Source organism: Cyprinodon variegatus, unplaced genomic scaffold (genome assembly GCF_000732505.1).
Source record: "Cyprinodon variegatus isolate N-32 unplaced genomic scaffold, C_variegatus-1.0 Scaffold963, whole genome shotgun sequence".
In the NCBI taxonomy this organism is placed as follows: Eukaryota; Metazoa; Chordata; class Actinopteri; order Cyprinodontiformes; family Cyprinodontidae; genus Cyprinodon; species Cyprinodon variegatus.
In genome coordinates this window covers 122,481-144,237 of record NW_015151416.1, presented here as the reverse complement: position 1 = coordinate 144,237, position 21,757 = coordinate 122,481, and the positions used below count along the sequence as shown (strand labels likewise).

Here is a 21,757-nt window from a genome sequence, read left to right as displayed (position 1 = left end):
ATGTGAGAAGGAGGATTTTAAATTCTATTCTGGATTTAACAGGAAGCCAATGAAGAGAAGCCAGGATAGGAGAGATATGATCTCTCTTTTTCATTTTTATCAGAACTCTGGCTGCAGCATTTTGGATCAGCTGAACCTAATCAGTTTGTGAGAAACCTCCCTTAGGACTGCCGTTCTTCTCAGGTTAACCAGAGAAGAACTCATTAGTTTTAGTTTTTAATCAAACCTCAAGATTCTGGGATCCTCTGGTTACTAAACTGGGTCCAGTTCTACTCCGTTAGACCAAAACACCCACTGGATGCTGACTTAATTTAGACCTCCAGCTGTTTCTTCTTGGAGCGAGACGATAAAATCCAACATTAACAGGAGTGACATCTAACAAACGTTTATCTGCGCGTTAATCAGTTAAGTCAGTCTTACTGAAAGCCAAACTCTGTTTCTGTTTTGCATCAGAAACCGGTTCTGAAGGCCTCAGGGTGCCTTTTATTGGGTGGGTCTTCAGAAACATTTCATTGAAAGAACCACAGGTTACTCTAGAGCTGTTAAACTCAGAGCTGAGCTCCACAGGCTCTACTTCCAGCTCTGTGCGTTTGTTCAGCTGCTGATAAAGCTGCTGACAGAACGAGGGTCCAGATAGACTTATCTGACCAGAACTGCAGCCGTGGCAACAGCCACATCAAAGCTTCCTGTTCAGACCTGCAACCGTCATCAGAAGCATCCTTAGAAACAGACGGGCGGCGTTTCTCTGGAAACTGATGATGCAACACATGATGCAACCAGCACTGACTCAATTCTCATTCAGGGTTCCTACCAGTGACGTTCACAGACATTTTATGCGCCAGGTGCTCAGGTTGCAAAAAGGGCACCTTGTGTCACAGTAGGGTGGAGGTTTGAATAGGAGGAGCCAAATGCAGACACTGAAGCTGAAGGTGGTTATCTGCAGATTTAATGACACAAAAAGGGCAACAGAAGCAAAAATCCAAAAATATTAAACCACAAAAAACAGGAATACTCACAACAAGGGGCAAAGAAATGACGACAAACCAGCAACAGTGATTGAGCAGGAGGTGCATATATGGGGGAGAGAAACAAAGACCAGGCTCCCATCAGCAGATTGGGAGCAGGCGTGAACAGAGGAGACTAGAAGGGAGCTAGGGAAAAGCAGACTGACACAGGAGAGCAGCAGAGAGCAAACAAGAAATACCCAAGAACTCAAATACAATCAAAAATAACTAGAATAACACGAAAATGGAAATAAAACCAATGAAAACTCAAAGGGAATCATAAACAGAACCAAAACTTGACACCTTGTAGCCGTCAACAGCCGAACACCATCTGATGCTGACGTTTAACGATCGACCGCAGTCCATAGGCAGCAAAGCTACATTAGTGTCAATTAAATAAATAACAATTTAAAAACTACTTAACTGGAAATACAATATACTTGATCAAGTTTTAATTTTTTTATTTTTTTTACTTAATTTTATGTTTAAAAAAAGAACACAATTGAAGGCCAGGGCACAAAAATTTACATGAACGAACTGCCCTGAGTTATCTGGTGCAGGGAACAGATTACGCATTTCTTCACAGTCATTCTTCTTCTGGAAACATAATGAACTTTCGTTGTCTCCTACCCCTGGATCCCGTCTATATTTTAAATAAGAGCCTCACGGTTGACAGTTTTCCAAAGTACATAGAAATAGAATAAAAGTCTAATGCAAAAGCAAGAATTCCAGAATATCTTTAAGTTTATTGGGTTAAAACACTTAATTTATATAAAACAAATGACACTATTATCTTATTTCAAGTGCATAATATGTAACAATCTTATTTTAAGGTTAAAAACTCTCATTCCACTGACAGATCCTTTTATTTTCCCGCTCAGTTTAGAGACAAATACAGTTATTTTCAGAAAATATTGTCCCAAAATTGAGAACATTTCTCTTTAAAAAAAAAAATCTTGTCTTAAAATCTGTGGTTTTTTTTCGTTATCTTCTGCGGGCCTCCTCCTCTTGCATGTTTCCTCTGTCCATAGCGTTCCTTGACAGCGTTGTTTCTAAGGCACCAATTTAGTGCTACTTGGTCCCAATGGAATTTCCCATTGGGAACCTGCTAGCACTAAGATGCTAACTGGTTAGCAAGATGCTTCCGACAAACCGGCCACAACCAAACTTGCTTGCAAACCTTCCACCACAACAATCCCGCCCCCTTGATAATCGACCAATCACATTCACTTCATTCACTCGTGAAAGTCGGGCACCACTCAGGAGAATTCAGAAATGCAACGGTTGGAACGGCTGTTTCCCTACGACTTTAAAGTTATTCTTACAAATTTTGATCATTTGGCCTTATGTTTGCTGTGAAATGTTTAACAGACAAAAGGTAACTACTGTGCTGTAGCTGTCATAAAAGTCCCATAGATGTCATCAGGGATTCCTTACAGGAACCAATACAGCAAATTGATAACTAATTACATCTATAAGGTGCTTTAAGTTACTTTTTTTTAAATTGAATCAAAGAGCTGCATTTTGAAGCGTTCCTTGGCATCTGGTAGAGGCCATCAAAGATGTTATGCTGTGAACTAACTGGTTGGTGAAGGAATTAAATATGTTTAGTTACCTGGATGGTTGGTTGGCCCTTCACCATGGCAACGTCTATTGAGGTGGAGCTACACGTCTGAAGGAGTCAAATTTAAAAAATTAAGTCTCTTGGTTTGTTAGGTCTTTAAATTCATAAATGGCATTTTGCGCCAAAGAATAAGAAAAGGGAAAAAAAAGATTTCAGGAGAATATTTTTTTTGTCCAGAGGGGAAAAGGGCAGGTGCTCTAGCGCCACCTAATTTCTATCTGTGCGTGTCGCTGGTTCCAACACAGGTTAAAATAAGGGACAAAGCAGCCAAAGTCCAAAAACCAGCCTCAGAGAACTTTGAGGAACATGTTTAACAGTGAAGTTTCTTCTGTGTTCTCCCCCATCATCAGAACCAGTAACGGGAAGAGCACCGTCATCAACGCCATGCTAAGAGAGCGGGTTCTGCCCAGCGGCATCGGGCACACCACCAACTGCTTTCTGAGCGTGGAGGGAACCGACGACCACGAGGCATACCTCACCACCGAGGCGTCTGACCACAGACGCAGCGTCTCGGTAGGCCCGCGGCAGCAGCACACCCTGACCCGGGTCAAGATTCTGCTCGGCGCTAACTCCTCCACCTCCATCCACAGACGGTGAACCAGCTGGCCCATGCGCTCCACATGGACCCAAGGCTGGACTCTGGCAGTCTGGTTCGAGTGTTCTGGCCCAAGAGTCGCTGCACGCTTCTGAGAGATGACCTGGTTCTGATGGACAGGTAAATCCACCACACCAGTACTAACAGGGTTGGTCCAGTTCTCCAGAACCTAATGGGTTCTGAGGAATTGGCACTAATCCTGATGGTTCTGGTTCCAAATATAGTTTGACTCTTCTGGGCAGTTTGGTTTCTTCACCTGTAAACAATCCCGAGCAGCAACTCCAAGTTCTACCAAAACCACGTCATCCAGGTGAAGACCCACCCAGCCGGGAGCCATAAGGGACCGCCTTTCTCTGGGTGTCCCTAACAGTCCCTCAGACTGACCCATAATGGTCCACAGCTGCCAGGTTGTAGCTCAGAACTTAAACTGATCTGGAACTTCTTCTGCTTCTCCTCCCTCTGACCTCCTGGCCTCTGGGACAGTCCAGGGACAGACGTCACCCTGGAGTTGGACAGCTGGATTGATAAGTTCTGTTTGGATGCAGACGTCTTCGTTCTGGTGGGGAACGCCGAGTCAACGCTGATGAACACGGTAAGGAACCAGTTCTGTTTGTATTCTGGGTCGATAGACTTCATCTTTAATGCAACATCTGGAGAGCCACAACCAGACCAGCCTGCATGGTGCCACAAACAATTATGGGATGTTCTGGCAGGGCCGACAGGAAAACTAAAGTCTCAGAGGTACCAAACAGTCAGAACTCTAATGCAACATTCAGACCGCAAGCAGGCCTCTGATTGGTCAAATCTACATCCACTCTACTCTATGCGTATTTCCTGTTTGGTACCTAATGGCAGAAACTCTGACTATAGTGGCGTCCACAACGCCTGGCACACCTCGGACACTATCCCAGACACCATACAGGATGNGTGCTACAATGGAATTTCCCATTGGGAACCTGCTAGCACTAAGTTGCTAACCGCTTAGCAAGATGCTTCCGACAAACCGGCTACAACCAAACATGCTTGCTAACATTCTACCACAACAATCCCGCCCCCTTGATAATCGACCAATTACATTCACTTTATTCACTCGTGAAAGTCGGGCACCACTCGGGGGAATTCGGAAATGTAACGGTTAGAACTGCTGTTTTCCTACGACTTTAAAGTTAGTTTTTACAAATTTTGATCATTTGGCCTTATGTTTGCTGTGAAATGTTTAACAGACAAAAGGTAACTTCTTTGCTGTAGCTGTCATAAAAGTCCCATAGATGTCATCAGGGGTTGCTTACAAGAACCATTACAGCAAATTGATTATTAATTACATCTATATGGTGCTTTAAGTTACTTTTTTTATAGAATCAAAGAGCTGCATTTTAAAGTCTCTTGGTTTGTTAGGTCTTTAAATTCATAAATGGTATTTTGCGCCAAAGAATAAGAAAAGGGAAAAAAAAGATTTCAGGAGAATGGGTTTTTTTTGTCCAGAGGGGAAAAGGGCAGGTGCTCTAGCGCCACCTAATTTCTATCTGTGCGTGTCGCTGGTTCCAACACAGGTTAAAATAAGGGACAAAGCAGCCAAAGTCCAAAAACCAGCCTCAGAGAACTTTGAGGAACATGTTTAACAGTGAAGTTTCTTCTGTGTTCTCCCCCATCATCAGAACCAGTAACGGGAAGAGCACCGTCATCAACGCCATGCTAAGAGAGCGGGTTCTGCCCAGCGGCATCGGGCACACCACCAACTGCTTTCTGAGCGTGGAGGGAACCGACGACCACGAGGCATACCTCACCACCGAGGCGTCTGACCACAGACGCAGCGTCTCGGTAGGCCCGCGGCAGCAGCACACCCTGACCCGGGTCAAGATTCTGCTCGGCGCTAACTCCTCCACCTCCATCCACAGACGGTGAACCAGCTGGCCCATGCGCTCCACATGGACCCAAGGCTGGACTCTGGCAGTCTGGTTCGAGTGTTCTGGCCCAAGAGTCGCTGCACGCTTCTGAGAGATGACCTGGTTCTGATGGACAGGTAAATCCACCACACCAGTACTAACAGGGTTGGTCCAGTTCTCCAGAACCTAATGGGTTCTGAGGAATTGGCACTAATCCTGATGGTTCTGGTTCCAAATATAGTTTGACTCTTCTGGGCAGTTTGGTTTCTTCACCTGTAAACAATCCCGAGCAGCAACTCCAAGTTCTACCAAAACCACGTCATCCAGGTGAAGACCCACCCAGCCGGGAGCCATAAGGGACCGCCTTTCTCTGGGTGTCCCTAACAGTCCCTCAGACTGACCCATAATGGTCCACAGCTGCCAGGTTGTAGCTCAGAACTTAAACTGATCTGGAACTTCTTCTGCTTCTCCTCCCTCTGACCTCCTGGCCTCTGGGACAGTCCAGGGACAGACGTCACCCTGGAGTTGGACAGCTGGATTGATAAGTTCTGTTTGGATGCAGACGTCTTCGTTCTGGTGGGGAACGCCGAGTCAACGCTGATGAACACGGTAAGGAACCAGTTCTGTTTGTATTCTGGGTCGATAGACTTCATCTTTAATGCAACATCTGGAGAGCCACAACCAGACCAGCCTGCATGGTGCCACAAACAATTATGGGATGTTCTGGCAGGGCCGACAGGAAAACTAAAGTCTCAGAGGTACCAAACAGTCAGAACTCTAATGCAACATTCAGACCGCAAGCAGGCCTCTGATTGGTCAAATCTACATCCACTCTACTCTATGCGTATTTCCTGTTTGGTACCTAATGGCAGAAACTCTGACTATAGTGGCGTCCACAACGCCTGGCACACCTCGGACACTATCCCAGACACCATACAGGATACTAGTTTTTCAGCTCAGTGTGACAGTCTGTTGGTTTGCACCCGAATCCCAGTCTTTGGGGAACACAAACGGGCGAACTGTGTGTTGTCCGGTGTTGGATGAGGGGTTGTAGACGGTGAACAAGCTCGTCACACCGACACACGGACAACCACAATCCTAGCTAGTTCCTGATTGTCCCTCTTTCGTTGTGGCATGGAATATCATAGGGCAGACAACGCTTCAATATTGGGCATAAATCAAAAATATCTGCGACAAGCTAACTGCGACACACTGCTGCGGAAGGATACACAGCCCTTTACCTGTTGGGTACCCGTTGGGTACATGTTGGGTACCTGTTGGGTACATGTTGGGACATGTCAGATCAGATTTACTTGACCTTGCAACATGGCTCCCTGTCTGGGAACAGGAGTGTTCATTTTCTGAAAGAAAGAAACAGTTTTTTATTTTTTTCCTGCAGGAAAAACTTTTCTTTCACAAAGTGAGTGAACGCATCTCTAAACCAAACATCTTTATCCTTCACAACCGCTGGGACGCCTCGGTGACGGAGCCCGACTACATCGACCAGGTGGGTTTTTGTCTCAGCAGGTGAGCTGTGGCGGCAGCGTTACCATGGGAACTTATTCAGATCTTCAGCATCTCCAGTTTCAAGCTTACTTTGTCCATTGTCCTACTGTCCAGGTAAGGAAGCAACACATGGACCGCTGTGTGAGCTTCCTGTCGGAGGAGCTGGGGGTGGTTGGACCGGAAGAGGCAGCTGGGAGAATCTTCTTTGTGTCGGCCAAGGAGGTCCTGAGCTCAAGGACACAGCGGACACAGGGCATGCCTGAGACAGGTGAAGCAGGTGAGGGACCACCTGCCTCAGCTGGTGGCTATCGACTGAGCAAGGAGATTGGTTAGCTTGCCTGATAGAGCTGTTTTAATAGCTGCAGCATTTCACGTTCAATGTTGCAATAAGAGTCTGGCATTTCTGGCGACAAAGGGCACGCAACACGTTAACGCGGATAACGGACCACCACTAATAAAAATATAATAATTCNGCGGATAACGGACCACCACTAATAAAAATATAATAATTCACTGTTAGAAGAGACATAGATATATGACGGAGCATTAGGGCCAGGCTAGAGAGTATTTTTTTCCTATTTTGAGAAAAGTCGTAACATTGTGATAATAAAGTTATAAAATTACGAGAATAAAGTCTTAACATCATGAGAATAAAGTCCTTATTTCATGAGAAAAAAGTTGTACCATTACGACAATAAAGTCGAAAAATTACGAGATTAAAGTCACAACGTGAATATTTTGAGAATAAAGTCGTAACATTATGCAAATAAAGTCATAAAATTAACTTGTGAAATTATGAGAATAAAGTTGTAACATTATGAGAAAAAATTTGTTGTATTACGAGAATGGTCGTAACATTACCAGAATAAAGTCGTGAAATTATGAGAATAAAGTAAAAAATTCTGAGAATAAATTCGTAACATTACGAGAATTAAGTTGTTAAGTTACGAGAATAGTTGTAACATTAGGACAATAAAGTCATAACATTACGAGAATAAAGTTTTTATATTACGAGAATAAGTCGTAAAATTATGGGAATAAAGATGTAAAATTACGAGAATTAAGTTGTGTTTTATGACAACTCTTACGAGAAGCAGTTTCTTCCATAAAATGAGGAATGTGGAGCATCATGTGAAGTTATGCTTTAGCATCGGTTTGACTAATCAGGAAATCTTTTAGCAGCAGCATCAAACTGGGCAGGATATCAAAGTGGACTCTGGTTGCTGATTGGTCGGCCGTCATCTGCTGGGCGGAGCTCCAAGCTTTCTTTCTGAAACACGTGGTTTGATGACTTAATTTTCATAATATTAAGATTTTATTCTTGTAAGGTTTATTTACGTTTATTCTCAAAATGAAAAAAGAAAATCTCCAGCCTGGCTCTAATACTCCTTTGTAGAGACGGCTCTCAGGAAACTGATTACTTAAAAGGAAACCTGGGATTCAATGTCCTGAACCTGAACTTCCTGCAGGTGGCGCTATGGCAGAAGGTTTCCATGACCGGCTGAGAGAGTTCCANAAACCTGGGATTCAATGTCCTGAACCTGAACTTCCTGCAGGTGGCGCTATGGCAGAAGGTTTCCATGACCGGCTGAGAGAGTTCCACCTGTTTGAGAGAACTTTTGAGGTTGGTAAACCCAGAAACACATTCCCAGTTTGATGTTCCAGTTAGTCACTGCTTGTTGTGACCCAGTTAAGCTCTGGTTCTGACATGGTGAACTGGACTTTTGTCTGCAGGAGTTCATCTCTCATTCTGCGGTTCGAACCAAGTTCGAACAGCACACAGTGAGGGCATGGCAGATCACAGAGGCCATCAAAGCAGTGATGGACGCCATCAACATCGCCTCAGCTGACAGGAAGTTAGCGCTGCCATTTATTTAATGAACGTGCTCCGAGTACGTCTCTCTGACCTCTGACCTCTGACAGGATCTGCTGCCTGGAGGAGCGAGAGGAGCAGCGGGATCGGCTGGACTTTGTCAGAGGACAGATGAGCCGTCTGAGTGACAATGTGAAGGACCGAATCAGAACACTGACAGATGAAGTTGCTGCCAAGGTACAAACATCCTCCTGAGGCATCAGTGGGCAGGTCCAGGACTTAGCAGAACCAGACAGCTCTACATCTTTATTGCTTCTCAGCGTAAAGCTTCTGATTCTGGTTCGGGTCCAAGGCAGAGACTTGCTTCCACCAAAGAGAGAGCACTAACGGACTGGTTACAGTCCATCAAAGAAAGACAAGAACTGCTTAAGTGTTTCCATGGTAACCTCTGTTAGGTGTCTCTGTGCTCAGGTTGCCATGGCGCTGTTGGATCAGATCCAGTCACTTCCTGTTCTTGTTGAGGAGTTCAGAGCCGACTTCAGCCCGACACCAGAAACTCTGCAACTCTACAAAGCTGTGAGTACAGAGCTCCCAGGCAGGGAATGTGGTTCAGTTCTGGGTTCCTGGACCGGTCCAGAACCCGTCTGACAATAACCATCCAGGTGGTTCAATGAAGAACAGGCTTTGGTCCCTGAACGCCTCCTGCTGGGCTGGCTGATTAAAGGGGGCGTTCAGGGACCCAAGCCAGTCACCTTCTAACTGAGCTGGTTCTGTTCTGATAAGGAGGACATGTCACCTGGTAGATAAACCAAACTTTGCAAACTATGGATCGGCTCTTCTCCCAGTTAGGGCTGATTAACTTACTATAGCCGTCACATTGTTGGAAAACTGTTCTAACAGTGGAGAACTCGTCTAAACAGAACCTCAGTACCTGTTGGACTTGTGATTCTGGTGTTCCTGCAGAAGCTGGTGCAGCACGTGGAGGAGAGGCTCGTTGGCTGTTTGGCTCATCGCTGTTCTCTCAGCATCTTCAGAGATATCCGAGAAGCGCAGAAACACATGATTGGTACCGACCCCTCCTCTTTCTGCATCACCCATCCCCAGGGAGGCTGTCCCTGTGACTATCTGATGTCTGTCCTCAGACAGCGTCCGTCCCCTGGTGTCTCTTTCTGTCCAGCAGCAGCTCTCTACTCCATCCTCCTCTTTCGAGATGACCTATGACCTCACTCTGGCCGCCCTCTGTGCCGACTTCAGGGAGAACATTGACTTCCAGTTTTCTTTGGGTTGGACCGCCCTCGTCACACGCTTCATTGGAGCCACCAATGCTAAGCGGGCATTGAGTGGCGGCGAGCGTGGCCTGAAGGTAAGCTCACTTTCAGGTGTTAAAGACTTTCTGATGAAGCAACCGGCTCAAAGGATGCTACTCTGTCCGCAGGAAGGACCAGCGTTCAAGGATGAAGTGCTTGTTTCCGTAGCAACGGGCTTAGTCTCTGTCACCTCCAGGGCGTCCATGGTGGTTCTGGTGATTGGAGGTGTGGTAAGTTCAAAACCCAGAAGATAAACTTCCTGGACGGCAGCTGCTGTTGATTATTAGAAGATATAGAACAATCCAGAAGAAGTTGGTCCTTCTGGTTCTTGGTGGTTTGTTAAGCGGGGCATACTCTGTACGATTTTCTTAATTGTTTCACGCAGCTACAGCTCACACTGTACAACGAACCTGCAGGGTTTAAAAGCCTCTAGCTACCCCCTGTTCACGACACGACGCACGATCAGGCTAAAAGTCGGCACAATTGAAAAATTATTGCACGACTGGAGAATCAGCCCGAAAAGGGCATAAAAAATATTAGAGTGTATTCCTGGCTTTAGGTGCAAGTGAGGCTGTCTCAGTTTTTTTTTTTCAGTGTTTTTCTGGGAGCTTTTCTTAGGTGTTTTCTAGATGTTTCTCAGATGTGCCCTAGGTGTAATCAGAGTTTTGTCCCAGGTGTCTCCTAGTACGGTGGTTGGTAATTTCAGTTCCTGGGGGCCGGTATCCTTCAACCTTTAGATTCACCTTTGTTCAAACACACCTGGATCAAATGGCTGGGTTACCTCCTCAGTATGCAGTATGTTCCTTCACATTCCTCTCAATCATCTTATTCTTTGATTCAGGTGTGTTGACCAAAGACACAAGAACTGGAATTGCCCATCCCTGCCCCAGTATGTCCCAGATGATTTCTGGGTATTTTTAAGGTGTTGCCTTAGTGTGTCTGATGTTTTTTCCTGGTGTTTCAAAGGTTTGTCCCAGTTGATTTCTAAGGGTTTGGTAGGTGGTTTTCAAGAGTGTCAGAGATGGTTAGCTTGTGTTTTCTTGTTTTGTCCAAGGCAGTGGTCCCCAACCCTGGTCCTCCAGATCTACTGTCCTGCAGGATGCATCCCTGCTCCAACACAGCTGAATCAAATGAATAGCTTTTTACCAAGCCTTTACCAAAGGTAATCAGTCATTTGATTCAGCTGTGTTGAAGGGCAGTAGATCTTAGACCAGGGTTGGAGACCACTGGTCTGAGGTGCTTTCCAGGTTTTACCCAAGTGTGTCTCAGGTGTTTCTAGGTGTGTCTAAGGAGTTCTGTTTCTGCAGGTGTGGCGCTCTGTGGGCTGGCGTGTCATTGCCCTGTCCATCTCCCTGTATGGACTCCTCTACCTGTATGAGAGACTCACCTGGACTGATGCTACTAAGGAGCGTGCTCTGAAGAAGCAGTTCACGGAGTATGCGGCTCTGCGCCTCAGAGCGGTCGTCTCCGTCACCAGCTCCTCTTGCAGCCAACAGGTGTACAAGTAAGCCTGGCCCCCACCGACTGAACACCTGGGTGAACAACTGCTAAAGTTTTTAATCGTGTTTGTTTGTGTTTGAGGGAGCTGACAGCCACCTTCAACCGTCTGACGCAGAGGGTGGACCTGAGCGAAGCTGAGTTGGAAGGAAGCATCCGTCAGCTGACCTCCAGGATCCAGAAACTAGAGAAGACCCAGAGGAAGTCCAAGGCCTTTAGGTGAGGGGTGCTTGGTTTATGCTGTCTGACGTCTCAGGCGGGGGGTGTTTATTAGACTGTGTAGGAGGAGGAACATGAGGAAACACAATGACTGTTGTTCTACGAGGGTTTAACTATTCCTCGGTATTTGAAACACCTTTATGGGAAGAACTTACATCTTCAGATCTCTAATAGCAGACTGGAGTTCAGCTGTTAGACCTCCATACGTCTACTTTTAATTAGATTTATGTATAAGTTTGGATTTACCAAAAAGAAACTACAAGCTTTAAACTTTATGTTAAATCTTTCAGTATTTAAGGTCCAACAAAAATCCCACATCAGGTAAATAAAGTCCCTGACATTAATAATAAAACCTTAATAATTTTTTAAGGGTTATGGTTGGAGTTGAATCAAACCTGATCCTAAACTAGTTCCCAAAATAATCAAAGGTTGAGAAGACCGACATGAATGCTTTCAGATGTTAATTCTAATTCAAGGAGCTGGCAATTCAAATTATTACTTCATCATTGCTGCGCTCTCATCACTAACCAGGATCATCATACTGATGATGTGCAATAGGTCTTCTTTCCTGGATATTCAAAAACAATATTCCAACAGCTACATATTCATAGTTGCGGCGTAAATCAGTGTGTGATGCTGTGATTGGTGCTCCTCAGACTCCATCATTACCGAAGAACGTCACATAACATCTTTCATAGTAACATCACTTTACCTAATGGAATTCAAAATGGCCGATCCCTGTGGGTTTAGACCATGGTTAAAAGAGAATTTTTGGTAGGTGCTGTTTAGATACAAATGTGTACAAATTTTTATAACTATTGGACTAAACATGGCTTTATTTCTAGGGGGCGCTGTTGAGCAACAACAGCTGCACAATGGCAGCCCCCTGCTCCCTGAGGGGAGGGGTTAAATGCAGACAGTTCATTTTGTTGATCTGTTCTTGTTGTCACAGTATAATGACAATAAAGTTGGGTTCTATTCTGTAAACCAGGAATCTAATTCCTCCTCTCCTTTACGTTGTAATGTTACCAACAATATAAAGAGCTGCGTTACGGAAGCTTGATTCAGATCAGTTTCACGCTGCGGGGCTCCTAGTTTAACATTCATTATGTTATATTAACTGAATGTTAAAATAGATTAATTAAGCGTTTTCCTAACAACAATTAAAGTGGTGTGGAGAAGTGTTCAATGTTTTCAGATAATTACTGATTTTATTCATTTCTATTAAACATTTCATACTTGCTAATTAACACATTATATTTGGATTAAGAGTTAAAATATCATCAGAATTCCTCAGTAATTTAGATAATAGTAGTAACTACTTAGTTACTTTGCCTAGTAAATAGTTACTTTGGTTGTTCAGTGACTGAGGTACTGGAAGAAGTAACTAGTAACTATAACTAGTTCAGGTTCATTACCAACCAGTTTAGTTAAACACTGATCTGGGATCAGACATCCTGAATCACAGCTTCCTGTCAGCATCCTTCAAAATAAAAGCTTCTGAAGATCCAGTGACCATGTTCTGTTCTGCAGAGAGGTTCTGGTCTGCCATCAGAACTTCAGCTGGACGTTGGTTCAGTAAACGGTTCTGTATTTACAGGAACCGAGCCACGGAGCTGGAGGCCCAGCTGGAGGCCTTCTCTGCTCGGTACCTGCAGGTGGACTGAGGGAGCAGAACCAGCCGGGTCGCCTTCTTCACAGCAGGATCCCAACCAGCGGTTTGGACCCATCTCTCAGAACCAGAGGTTAATCTGATGGTGCTTCAGAACCAGCTTCACCTGCTGAGGAGTTCCGGGCTCTACACCTAGTTGCCGTGACAACAGAGGACCTTGAGGACTTCTGCTTGATCAATCATCTGTTTAACTGATGGTTCTGAGTAGAAGAGCAGATGCTTTAGGTTTTGTATCATTTTGGATGTCTCTGGTTCTCTCTGGTAGAACTCACACAGTCCTCCTGATCCGGTTCTGGTTTCCTTCCCAGTCCTACGGATCGGTCTGGACCAAAGGTTATCTGGTCCTCCTTTCTGCTTAGTTTCAGTCCATCTAACCAGAACCAACCATCAGGGATTGGACCTCTATCCACACAGCACAGACCTCAGAGCGGTCCGTTCAATGGTCCGGTTCTGCCTGGAGCAGAACCATGGAGCAGTAGAACCATGAGCTCCTCACCTCAAACCACATGATGGACCCTTTAGACTCGTTCCTGTTGACCAGCAGGGGGCAGACTGAGGTTCTTCCTGTCCCAGGTTTGGTTCTGTTCTTCAGTCTTTGGGTTCTTCTGCTGGATGGTTTGCGGATCTCCTCTTGTTATCGGTCCCGTTGCTCATCATTCTGCTGCTGCGTCCTCCAGCAGGAAGGGGAGATAAGATGGCCGCCATTACTCTGCTCGTTCTTCCTGAATCTGTTCTCCGGTCGTTCCTCTTTACTGACGCTCACTCTAACTGCAGATTTTCTTTGGTTTCTAATTGTCGGCAACAGTAAACTAAAATTATAAAAATCAAAGAATATTCATGATGTCATTCAGGCGGATGTTTTAAAGCCTTTATTATCATTGTTATAATAGTTTTAGATTAAAATATTGAATCAGATCAGGAGAACATGTTGATACAAAGACAAAACTATAGTTAAAAAGTTCTGTTAATGTGACAAACGGGCCTCATCAGAACATCCGACCATCGCTGGAGGCGCCAGATCCACTGTCTGTTCCTCTGTGCTGGTCCAAAGATCTTCCTTAGAACATTCCCAGCGCTCCTAGACTGGTTTAAATCAGGTGGTCGGTTTGATTCCTGGAGCACAAACAGCCCAAAGACAGAACCGAAACTAGGCTACCCAGCAGCCTGAAGTGACCCATGCGGCCTGGATCTGATATTTTCATGGCAGTCTGAACAACACAGATCCGATTTTGTCCAATACGACCCAGAACACTTGGCTCTGCGGTCCGGAATCCGTACGAATCTGATCTTTTCAAATGCGACCTGCGTCTGAACGGCCAGGTCGCATCCATCCGACCTGAACACCATTAATACCCGACAAAGGTCACTTTTCTTGCTATGCAGAAGCAGCAAGAAAAACAACCATGGCAGACGATGATGCAGAGATCAGTATTTAGTTTCAACCATCTTGAAATGATTGCTTACTGCACGGGCTAAGGTTGAGATGTTCTCCAGCGCTACCATCCATATTTACTTCCTAAACACAGAGCATGCTTGCTAGTGACATCATTGCGTCCTCTACTGTGCATGCAGGCCAGATGCGTTGTCTGAATGCAGTTCACACAGGAGATCACATACAGGTCGCACATATTTGGAAATATGAACGGCAACGCAAAAAAATGGAATAAAAAAAAAAAGGGAATTGAGCATGAAGACCTGCAGTGGGGACGTCACCTTAGAGGCTGCTGGGCAGATGTTTCAACAATCAGATCAAACAGATGTTGAGAACTCCTCCGGTGGATTCAGCAGGCAGTAAAGTGTTTCTATGCTGATGTTTTATTCTGGTCCACTCGGTTCTATTTCCTGGTTTCTCTGATTGGGAGGAAGGATCCAAACCATTTCTGACGGAGGAACAGAAAGAAATCAGTGGGTTCATCTAAAGAGGAACGGTCTTTATTTCAAGGTAGCAGAGTTTTGGGGAACCAGCGATGAAAACGAAGATAAATCAGCGAATCGTCTGCATAGCAAACAACGGGAATCATTGTTGAAGGAAAACTTGATTATTTGGATGGTTTATGTTCTAGCTTTGCTTCCACACATCAGACCCGGTTCCTCCAGATGCTCAGCACCAACTGGACTTGACCGGGTCAAAGTTCTACCTTCAGGCAGGTGGAACACAGGAACCTGGAGCCCAGGTTTGCCTCCAGAACCAGAACCGACACCAGAACTCCAACACCTATAATTCCTTGTTTTTGGAACAAACTGGAACAATAAGGTTGGTTCTGGAGAACAATTCCAGTCCGGTCTATGAACTTTAAATGCTTTAGTTCCTGGTTCAGTCCAATAACTAACAGAACCGATCAGCAGGACGGCAAAACTCCAATAATCTCAAAAAACCAGAACATCTGGAACAAGAGAACTGACAGAACCGAACCTGCTCTGATGGTCTACTATCTAAAGTCTGAATATGTTGGCATCACTCTATGTGATACTGATCTATCTCCATTAAATATATGCAGATATAGATGTGTGTAGCATAGATGTTCAGGTAAATATCAGAGGACTCCAGTCTCCTTAGCTACAGAACCTGCTAAATGTCTCGTTGCTAACCGTCACCTCCGGCCTGACCTTGGGGGCCGCTCTTCCCCTCTGGATTAAACCAACAGAAGGTTCTAGAGGCAGAGGAACCAGGAACCTCCTGCAGGTGGAACTCTGATTTAAAGTTCTGGGGACCGGACCCAGTACCAAACCTAGTTCTGCTCATTTTGAGGGTTCTGGTACCAGTTTACTGACCCAGGTTTAAATAAGGCAGAGGTGCGGGAACCTTTAAATGACTTCCAGAGTGTCTTCAGAACCGCGATCAGAACCTGGACCCAGGAACCCAGACAGCCTCAGAGCTGCCGGCTTAGCCTGAACCTTCCTGTTGGTTTGATCCTCTGCTGCTGAGGAAGAGGAGGAGGCGTGAACTGGGGGGTAGTGAGGGCCTACTGGTTAGAGCAATGTGCTTCTGCTCTGAGAAGGTTGCAAGAATCCGGTTCAATCCCCAAAGCCTCCACTCTGGGTCCCTGAGCAAGACCTTAACCCCACACTGCTCCCCGGGCGCCGCACAATGGCAGCACACTGCTCCCCAGGGGGAGGGGTTAAATGCAGAGTTAATCTCTCCAGTCAGTGTGAGATCAGTGAAGTTCAGTTATTATCATTAACCTCAGTCAGGGGGGGGAACTGGGCCCCGTTGCCATGGGCAACTAGGTCTTCAAAAACCTGATTGGTTGATTGAAGAAAAACTGTGGATTACAGAAACTAGTCCTGATTAACTGTTTGTGATGATGATGAAAACTAAACATTTATATTTCTCCTGCATTATCGAAATGTTAAACATTATGTGGTAAAGGGTTGTCGGTTCGAGCCCCGGATCCTGCTTTCAGTGTGGTTGTGACACTTTACCTGCACTGCCTACTGATGGTGGTCAGAGGGCCGGTGCAGAGGGCCCGGTGCAGAGGGGGCCCGGTGCAGAGGGGCCGGTGGGGCCAGTGTACGGCAGCCTGGCTTCTGTCAGCGAGCCCCAGGGCAGCTGTGGCTACAGCGTAGCTCACCACCATCAGTGAGTGAATGTAGAGTAAAGCGCTTCGTCCTCTGACATGAAAATGCGTTATATCAGAACAAGCATCCTGATCATGGTTCTGATTGGCTTATTGTTTCATTTTCTCGTTCGGCCTCACCTGTTGGAGCTTCACCCTGATTGGCTGCTGGTATAAAGTGGTTTGACTTGGAGGAACGACCAAATATGGAGAAAAACCGGACTGGAGCGATGAGCTGCTGTTGGTGCAGCTGGTGGAGGAGAGTAGAGGAGCTGAGCGGGTCAGTGGACCTGCTGCCAGAACCGCCCTGCAATGATCAACGCTCTAACAGCGAAAACCTGAACCTGATGACATCATCACCAATCCACCGCATTTCCAACGTCCTGCAGTATTTCAGACACACTGGACTCCTCTGGTCTGCACTTTCTACTGATATAGAGTTTGGTAACTTTTCCAAATGTTTATTAATGAGACATTTTAAAGTCTGTAAACTTTAATTGTTCTGAACTAGATTAAATGAAAATGTTTCCTTCTTGATTATATGTTCATGCTATTTATTTATCCTCTATAAATGAGGTTATTAGAAGAAGTCTGGCTGCTGAAAAAAATAAATAAATAAAAGTCCCCCTCCCCCCATGGGCAGGGGTAGTTCTAGCTGAATCTACCAGGGGGCCATGGTGGGGCCCAACAAAACAAAAAAAAACACACATAGTGTGGTGCATCATTTAGGATAATGAGAGAGCCACAAAACTAAGGCTGCAAATGTTTGATGAGGAACAAGGGCCCCAAAAAACACTGGAGAGTCTCTAAAATATATAAAATAACTTCACTCTATATTCATTCCCCCATAGAAATAAAAGTATATTCATTTTAAATAGACTTTATTAAAGTATATATTCAATTACCGTAAATCCTCTAATATTGGCCTGTGTTCCATTAGCGGCTAACAATGGTCTGTCTTGCTGTCGGTGGAGGTAAATAACGGCCGGACTTTAATTAGAACCAACGATGTTCCTGGGCAGTCCACAGCAACCTGTGATAGTAACAGACAAGTACCACAGGGGGGCAGTGTTTGCTAACCGATCCAAGCCATTAGCATGGGAAGGTGGTCTGGTGGTAACCAGGTAACTCAGCTACAGTAGCTTGGTCATCAACCTGCTCTGTACTCAAACGGTAGACTTCAGTTTCAGTTTACCATGGCAGAAAAGAGACGAAAATTTGACATCAAGTTCATAGAGAACGTGCTGAAATATGCTGCAGAGCACTCTGGGTAGCAAGCTGCTAAACTTTTTAACATTCACCCGAAAACAATAAGATACTGGAAAAAGCAGGAAATGGATCTAGTTGCAGCAAACAAGAATAGAGCAAGACTGCCAGGAGGAGGCAGGAAAAAGGTTAGCGAGGAGCTGGACACAAAACTCTGAGTGGATCCATTCAATGAGGGACAAACATTATCGAGTGTCGAGAGCAGTGATCCCAAACAAGGCTCTGGAAATCTACCCTACAGTGACACGATTTCTAGCTAGCAGGGGTTAGTCGCAAAAGTTTCTAAACTGAAATGACCTAGCATAGCGACGCCGCCCCACAATGGCTCAGAAGCACCCAGAGAGAGAAACATGTCTCATTTGTCGACTACGCCAGCAAGACTGTCGTCTCGAAAAGGATTTTAGAGAAGGACATAATATCAATGGATGAGACTGCCGAATGGTTCGATATGGTGTCTTCCACTACCATTGATGTAAGAGGGACGAAGAGCGATGCACTGAAAACAACGGGCCAGAGAAAAGCCAGCTCACTGTTGTCCTTGCTGCCAAGGCTAAAGGCACTAAACTCAGGCCTTTGTCATCTTCTGGGGGGCCATCCGTGAAGAGAAGGCAATGCAGAAGATCTCAGGAGCATCCATCGCCACATCTGCCAACGTCTGGATGAATGACGACCTGACCACAGCATGGCTCAGCTCAGTGGAAGGCAGATTCAGCTCTCGCCCACGCCTGCTGGTGGATTCCTACCTCTGTGACATCAGCGCCTCTAACAAACAGGATTGAAGAACTACAATATCGTAATCGCAGTGATCCCAGGAGGCTGCACTACGTCTGTGCAAGCCCCCGATGTCACGTGGAAGCAGCCATTCAAAGTCAGCCTACATCCTTCCTATGATGGGTGGTCTGCTGGGGACATAGACTAGCAATATACAAGTGGAGGAACCTAAAAGCACCATCCTGCCGTCTGCTTCTGGACTGAGTTCTCTCTGCTTGGGACAAGTTGGACAAGGACCTGATCATCGAGTCCCTCAAAGAGTGTGGGCTGTCTGTGAAAGCAGACAGGAGGGAGGACGACCTCATACTGTGCTTCAGAGGACAGCCAGGCGATGAACGACAGGCCGACTGCTGGCCGTCTGCATGAGGAAGACAACAGAACCGCAGCAGAACATGAGGAGGACCAAGAAGAACCGTACAACAATGAACTTGGTGCAGAGACTGGAGCGACTGATGGGGAGATTAGAGGGAGAGACAAAGAGGAGGAGGAGGAGGAGGAGCATTAAACGGAACTGGAGGATTTATTTTTTTTTTACTTCAAACTAAACACGACAATTTGAGTTTTTGTTATGAATAATTATCACTATGGAAAATGTTTTAAATTAGTTTGCTTTCAGGTGATCAGCGTTAAAATGACAGAATTTCGTTGGCCTTCGTTGTTCTGAATCTCCAGTTTCCGGTAACTTTTTATCTCGTTCTTTTTTTACTTTGTTTTGCAAGTCGGTTTGGCCGAGATTCCATTCTGTGTCTTTTTTCTTTCTTATTGGCATGCAGAAATATAGCAGCTGCTGGAAGATGTCTGAATGACCGGTATTTGTTAATAATGTTCTGCATACCATTATGGTAACTGTAGTTTTTCAATAAATGAATCTGGTATTTTATAGGTTCATAGAGACACAGTATCTGTTTTTATTCATTCCACTGTTGGTCTGTTTGATCAAATAGAAATAGAGGCCTGCCTCTATTTCTGCCCTCTTTCATATAAAGGCCTGGACCAAGATGCACCTGAGTGAAATAAAGGCTCTGGCCTATATTAGAGGATTTACGGTATTCAATTATTTAAAGTACCATTTAAATATTTAATTGTGCATTTTTAAAATTTCATATTTGAATCTTGTATTAGAGATGGCTAAATAAATGAAATCTATTTATTGATTGATGGATTTAGGCTCCCTGTATTTGTCAGGGATCACAGTGATTGTGAAAATCAGCTGGTGACCCCTCACTAGGTGTCTGAAGACCCCCCCAGGTTCCCGGCCCCCCCGCTTTGGGGACCCCTGATCCAGAAAACTGTGATTCTTTCTCAGTCTCAGTCTCAATGAGTCAAAAGGACGACTTGTTTCCATCCTTTCATATCGTAACAAATCGATTTAAGTTTGCAGCTCAGGGGCCAGAACCTGTTCTACAGGGGCCCCTGTCTAGAACCCCCCCCCCCCCCCCATCATTTCAGGAGCTCTGGGAAGTAGAACCTTTAACTGACCGGAGGTCCGGGTCACTTGAAGGAACAATGGAGGTTCTGATGAACATTTGGGTCCAGCTGACAGTCGATCAGCGGGTCGGGTTCTTCTGCGCTCCTGGATCCAGGGCCGGCGGCGCTGCGGCTGAAGCTCCGGCGCAGGACGGAGCAGCTCCGGGTTAAATAAAGGATTGTGCTGAGAAGCTGCAGCCGTCCTGGTGTCTGTGGGCCCCTGGGGGCCCATCACAGGTCCCCCACCTGGAAGGCTGCCATCAGCAGGTCCAGATCCCCCATGTTGGCGGCCTGGAACAGCTCGGGGCGGTCCATCATGGAGATGGCGATGCGCAGGGCGGCCCAGATGTTGGCCGACATCTGCTGCTGGCTGCAGCTCTGACTCCGCCTCTGCTGGTTCAGAGCCGTGAGGAAGTTACTGACGGCCTCCCTGCAGAACCAGAACCAGAACTGGGTCAGACAGGAGCCGGTCCCCAGCAGACGGGGGGAGCGGGCGGCGCAGGTACCTGTGAGCTCCCAGGTTGATGCAGCTGATGCCCAGGTTGTACCTGGAGCGGATGAAGCCGGGCTGCAGCTCCAGGGCTCGGCTGTAGGCCTCCACCGCCTCCTGGCTGCGGTTCCCGTTGGCCAGCGTCGCTCCCAGCCGGTTCCACAGCAGGTAATCCTGGACAAGACAACCGGGACAATCAGACTCAGAGCAAACAGAACCAGAACCAGAACCAGCAGGGGCGGGGCTACCTGAGGTCTGACAGACAGTGCCGCGCTGAAGGCCTCCACCGCCTTGTCAAACTCGGAGCTCAGGTTGTAGAGGACGCCCAGTCCGGTCTGCAGGTCCGGGTCCACGCCGTCCACGTTCAGCAGAGCCGCCTCCTGGAACAGCAGCAGGACGTCCTGCAGCTCCACACTGAAACACAGATTCCAGATTCAGAACAAAGCAAACAGAACCTGCTGGAGTTAAACCTCTGCTTAAGAAACCGTGTCTTGACCCAGATGACTTGGTCATTTATAGACCTATATCCATAATAGATCTAAAACATCCATAATATTCACATTAAAAGTTGTCCATGTGCAGCGGCTCCTCTGCAATACAGAAGGATAGGACAGCTCTGTGTGCACCAAAGCTACGCCCTGAGGTGGAAGAACTGTCGCCACAGTTGTCGTGCGGTTGATTGACACGTCGAGTCGCAGAGGGAAGCAAACGTACCGAGAGAAGCTGGAGGTGAAACCGTTTGGACCTGATCTCTGATCATCTCTGAACATCAATGTTAATCATCAGTCCAAAGACAGAGGGAGACGGTTCACTTTGCTTGTTTCCAGCACCTGGTGTAGCTCCAAGGCTAGGCCAACGGCACGCAGCGAGGCTAACTGCACGCAGCAAGGCTAACTGCACGCAGCGAGGCTAACTGCACGCAGCGAGGCTAACTGCACGTAGCAAGGCTAACTGCACGCAGCAAGGCTAACTGCACGCAGCGAAGGCTAACTGCACGCAGCGAGGCTAACTGCACGCAGCGAAGGCTAACTGCATGCAGCGAGGCTAACTGCACGCAGCGAAGGCTAACTGCATGCAGCGAGGCTA

At 46.2% G+C, this 21,757-nt stretch overlaps 2 protein-coding genes across 2 annotated transcripts in view; one reads left to right on the top strand and one right to left on the bottom strand.

Annotated features, from left to right (window-relative positions):
- LOC107100350 (mitofusin-1-like) overlaps positions 1 to 13,386 on the top strand; it is a 15,987-nt gene extending 2,601 nt beyond the window's left edge. The window contains exons 4-18 of the mRNA XM_015398803.1: positions 2,979 to 3,141; positions 3,219 to 3,343; positions 3,707 to 3,815; positions 6,506 to 6,613; positions 6,727 to 6,889; positions 8,169 to 8,236; positions 8,347 to 8,468; positions 8,536 to 8,662; positions 8,897 to 9,001; positions 9,389 to 9,491; positions 9,568 to 9,788; positions 9,861 to 9,962; positions 11,040 to 11,236; positions 11,314 to 11,448; positions 13,049 to 13,386. Coding sequence (XP_015254289.1) covers positions 2,979 to 3,141; positions 3,219 to 3,343; positions 3,707 to 3,815; positions 6,506 to 6,613; positions 6,727 to 6,889; positions 8,169 to 8,236; positions 8,347 to 8,468; positions 8,536 to 8,662; positions 8,897 to 9,001; positions 9,389 to 9,491; positions 9,568 to 9,788; positions 9,861 to 9,962; positions 11,040 to 11,236; positions 11,314 to 11,448; positions 13,049 to 13,115 — 1,915 coding nt within the window. The 3' untranslated portion in view covers positions 13,116 to 13,386. The remainder of the gene's footprint in view (positions 1 to 2,978; positions 3,142 to 3,218; positions 3,344 to 3,706; positions 3,816 to 6,505; positions 6,614 to 6,726; positions 6,890 to 8,168; positions 8,237 to 8,346; positions 8,469 to 8,535; positions 8,663 to 8,896; positions 9,002 to 9,388; positions 9,492 to 9,567; positions 9,789 to 9,860; positions 9,963 to 11,039; positions 11,237 to 11,313; positions 11,449 to 13,048) is intronic.
- Positions 13,387 to 20,353: 6,967 nt separating this feature from the next.
- LOC107100351 (PEX5-related protein-like) overlaps positions 20,354 to 21,757 on the bottom strand; it is a 24,802-nt gene continuing 23,398 nt past the window's right edge. The window contains exons 11-13 of the mRNA XM_015398804.1: positions 20,920 to 21,085; positions 20,688 to 20,845; positions 20,354 to 20,611 (exon numbers count right to left, since the gene is read on the bottom strand). Coding sequence (XP_015254290.1) covers positions 20,413 to 20,611; positions 20,688 to 20,845; positions 20,920 to 21,085 — 523 coding nt within the window. The 3' untranslated portion in view covers positions 20,354 to 20,412. The remainder of the gene's footprint in view (positions 20,612 to 20,687; positions 20,846 to 20,919; positions 21,086 to 21,757) is intronic.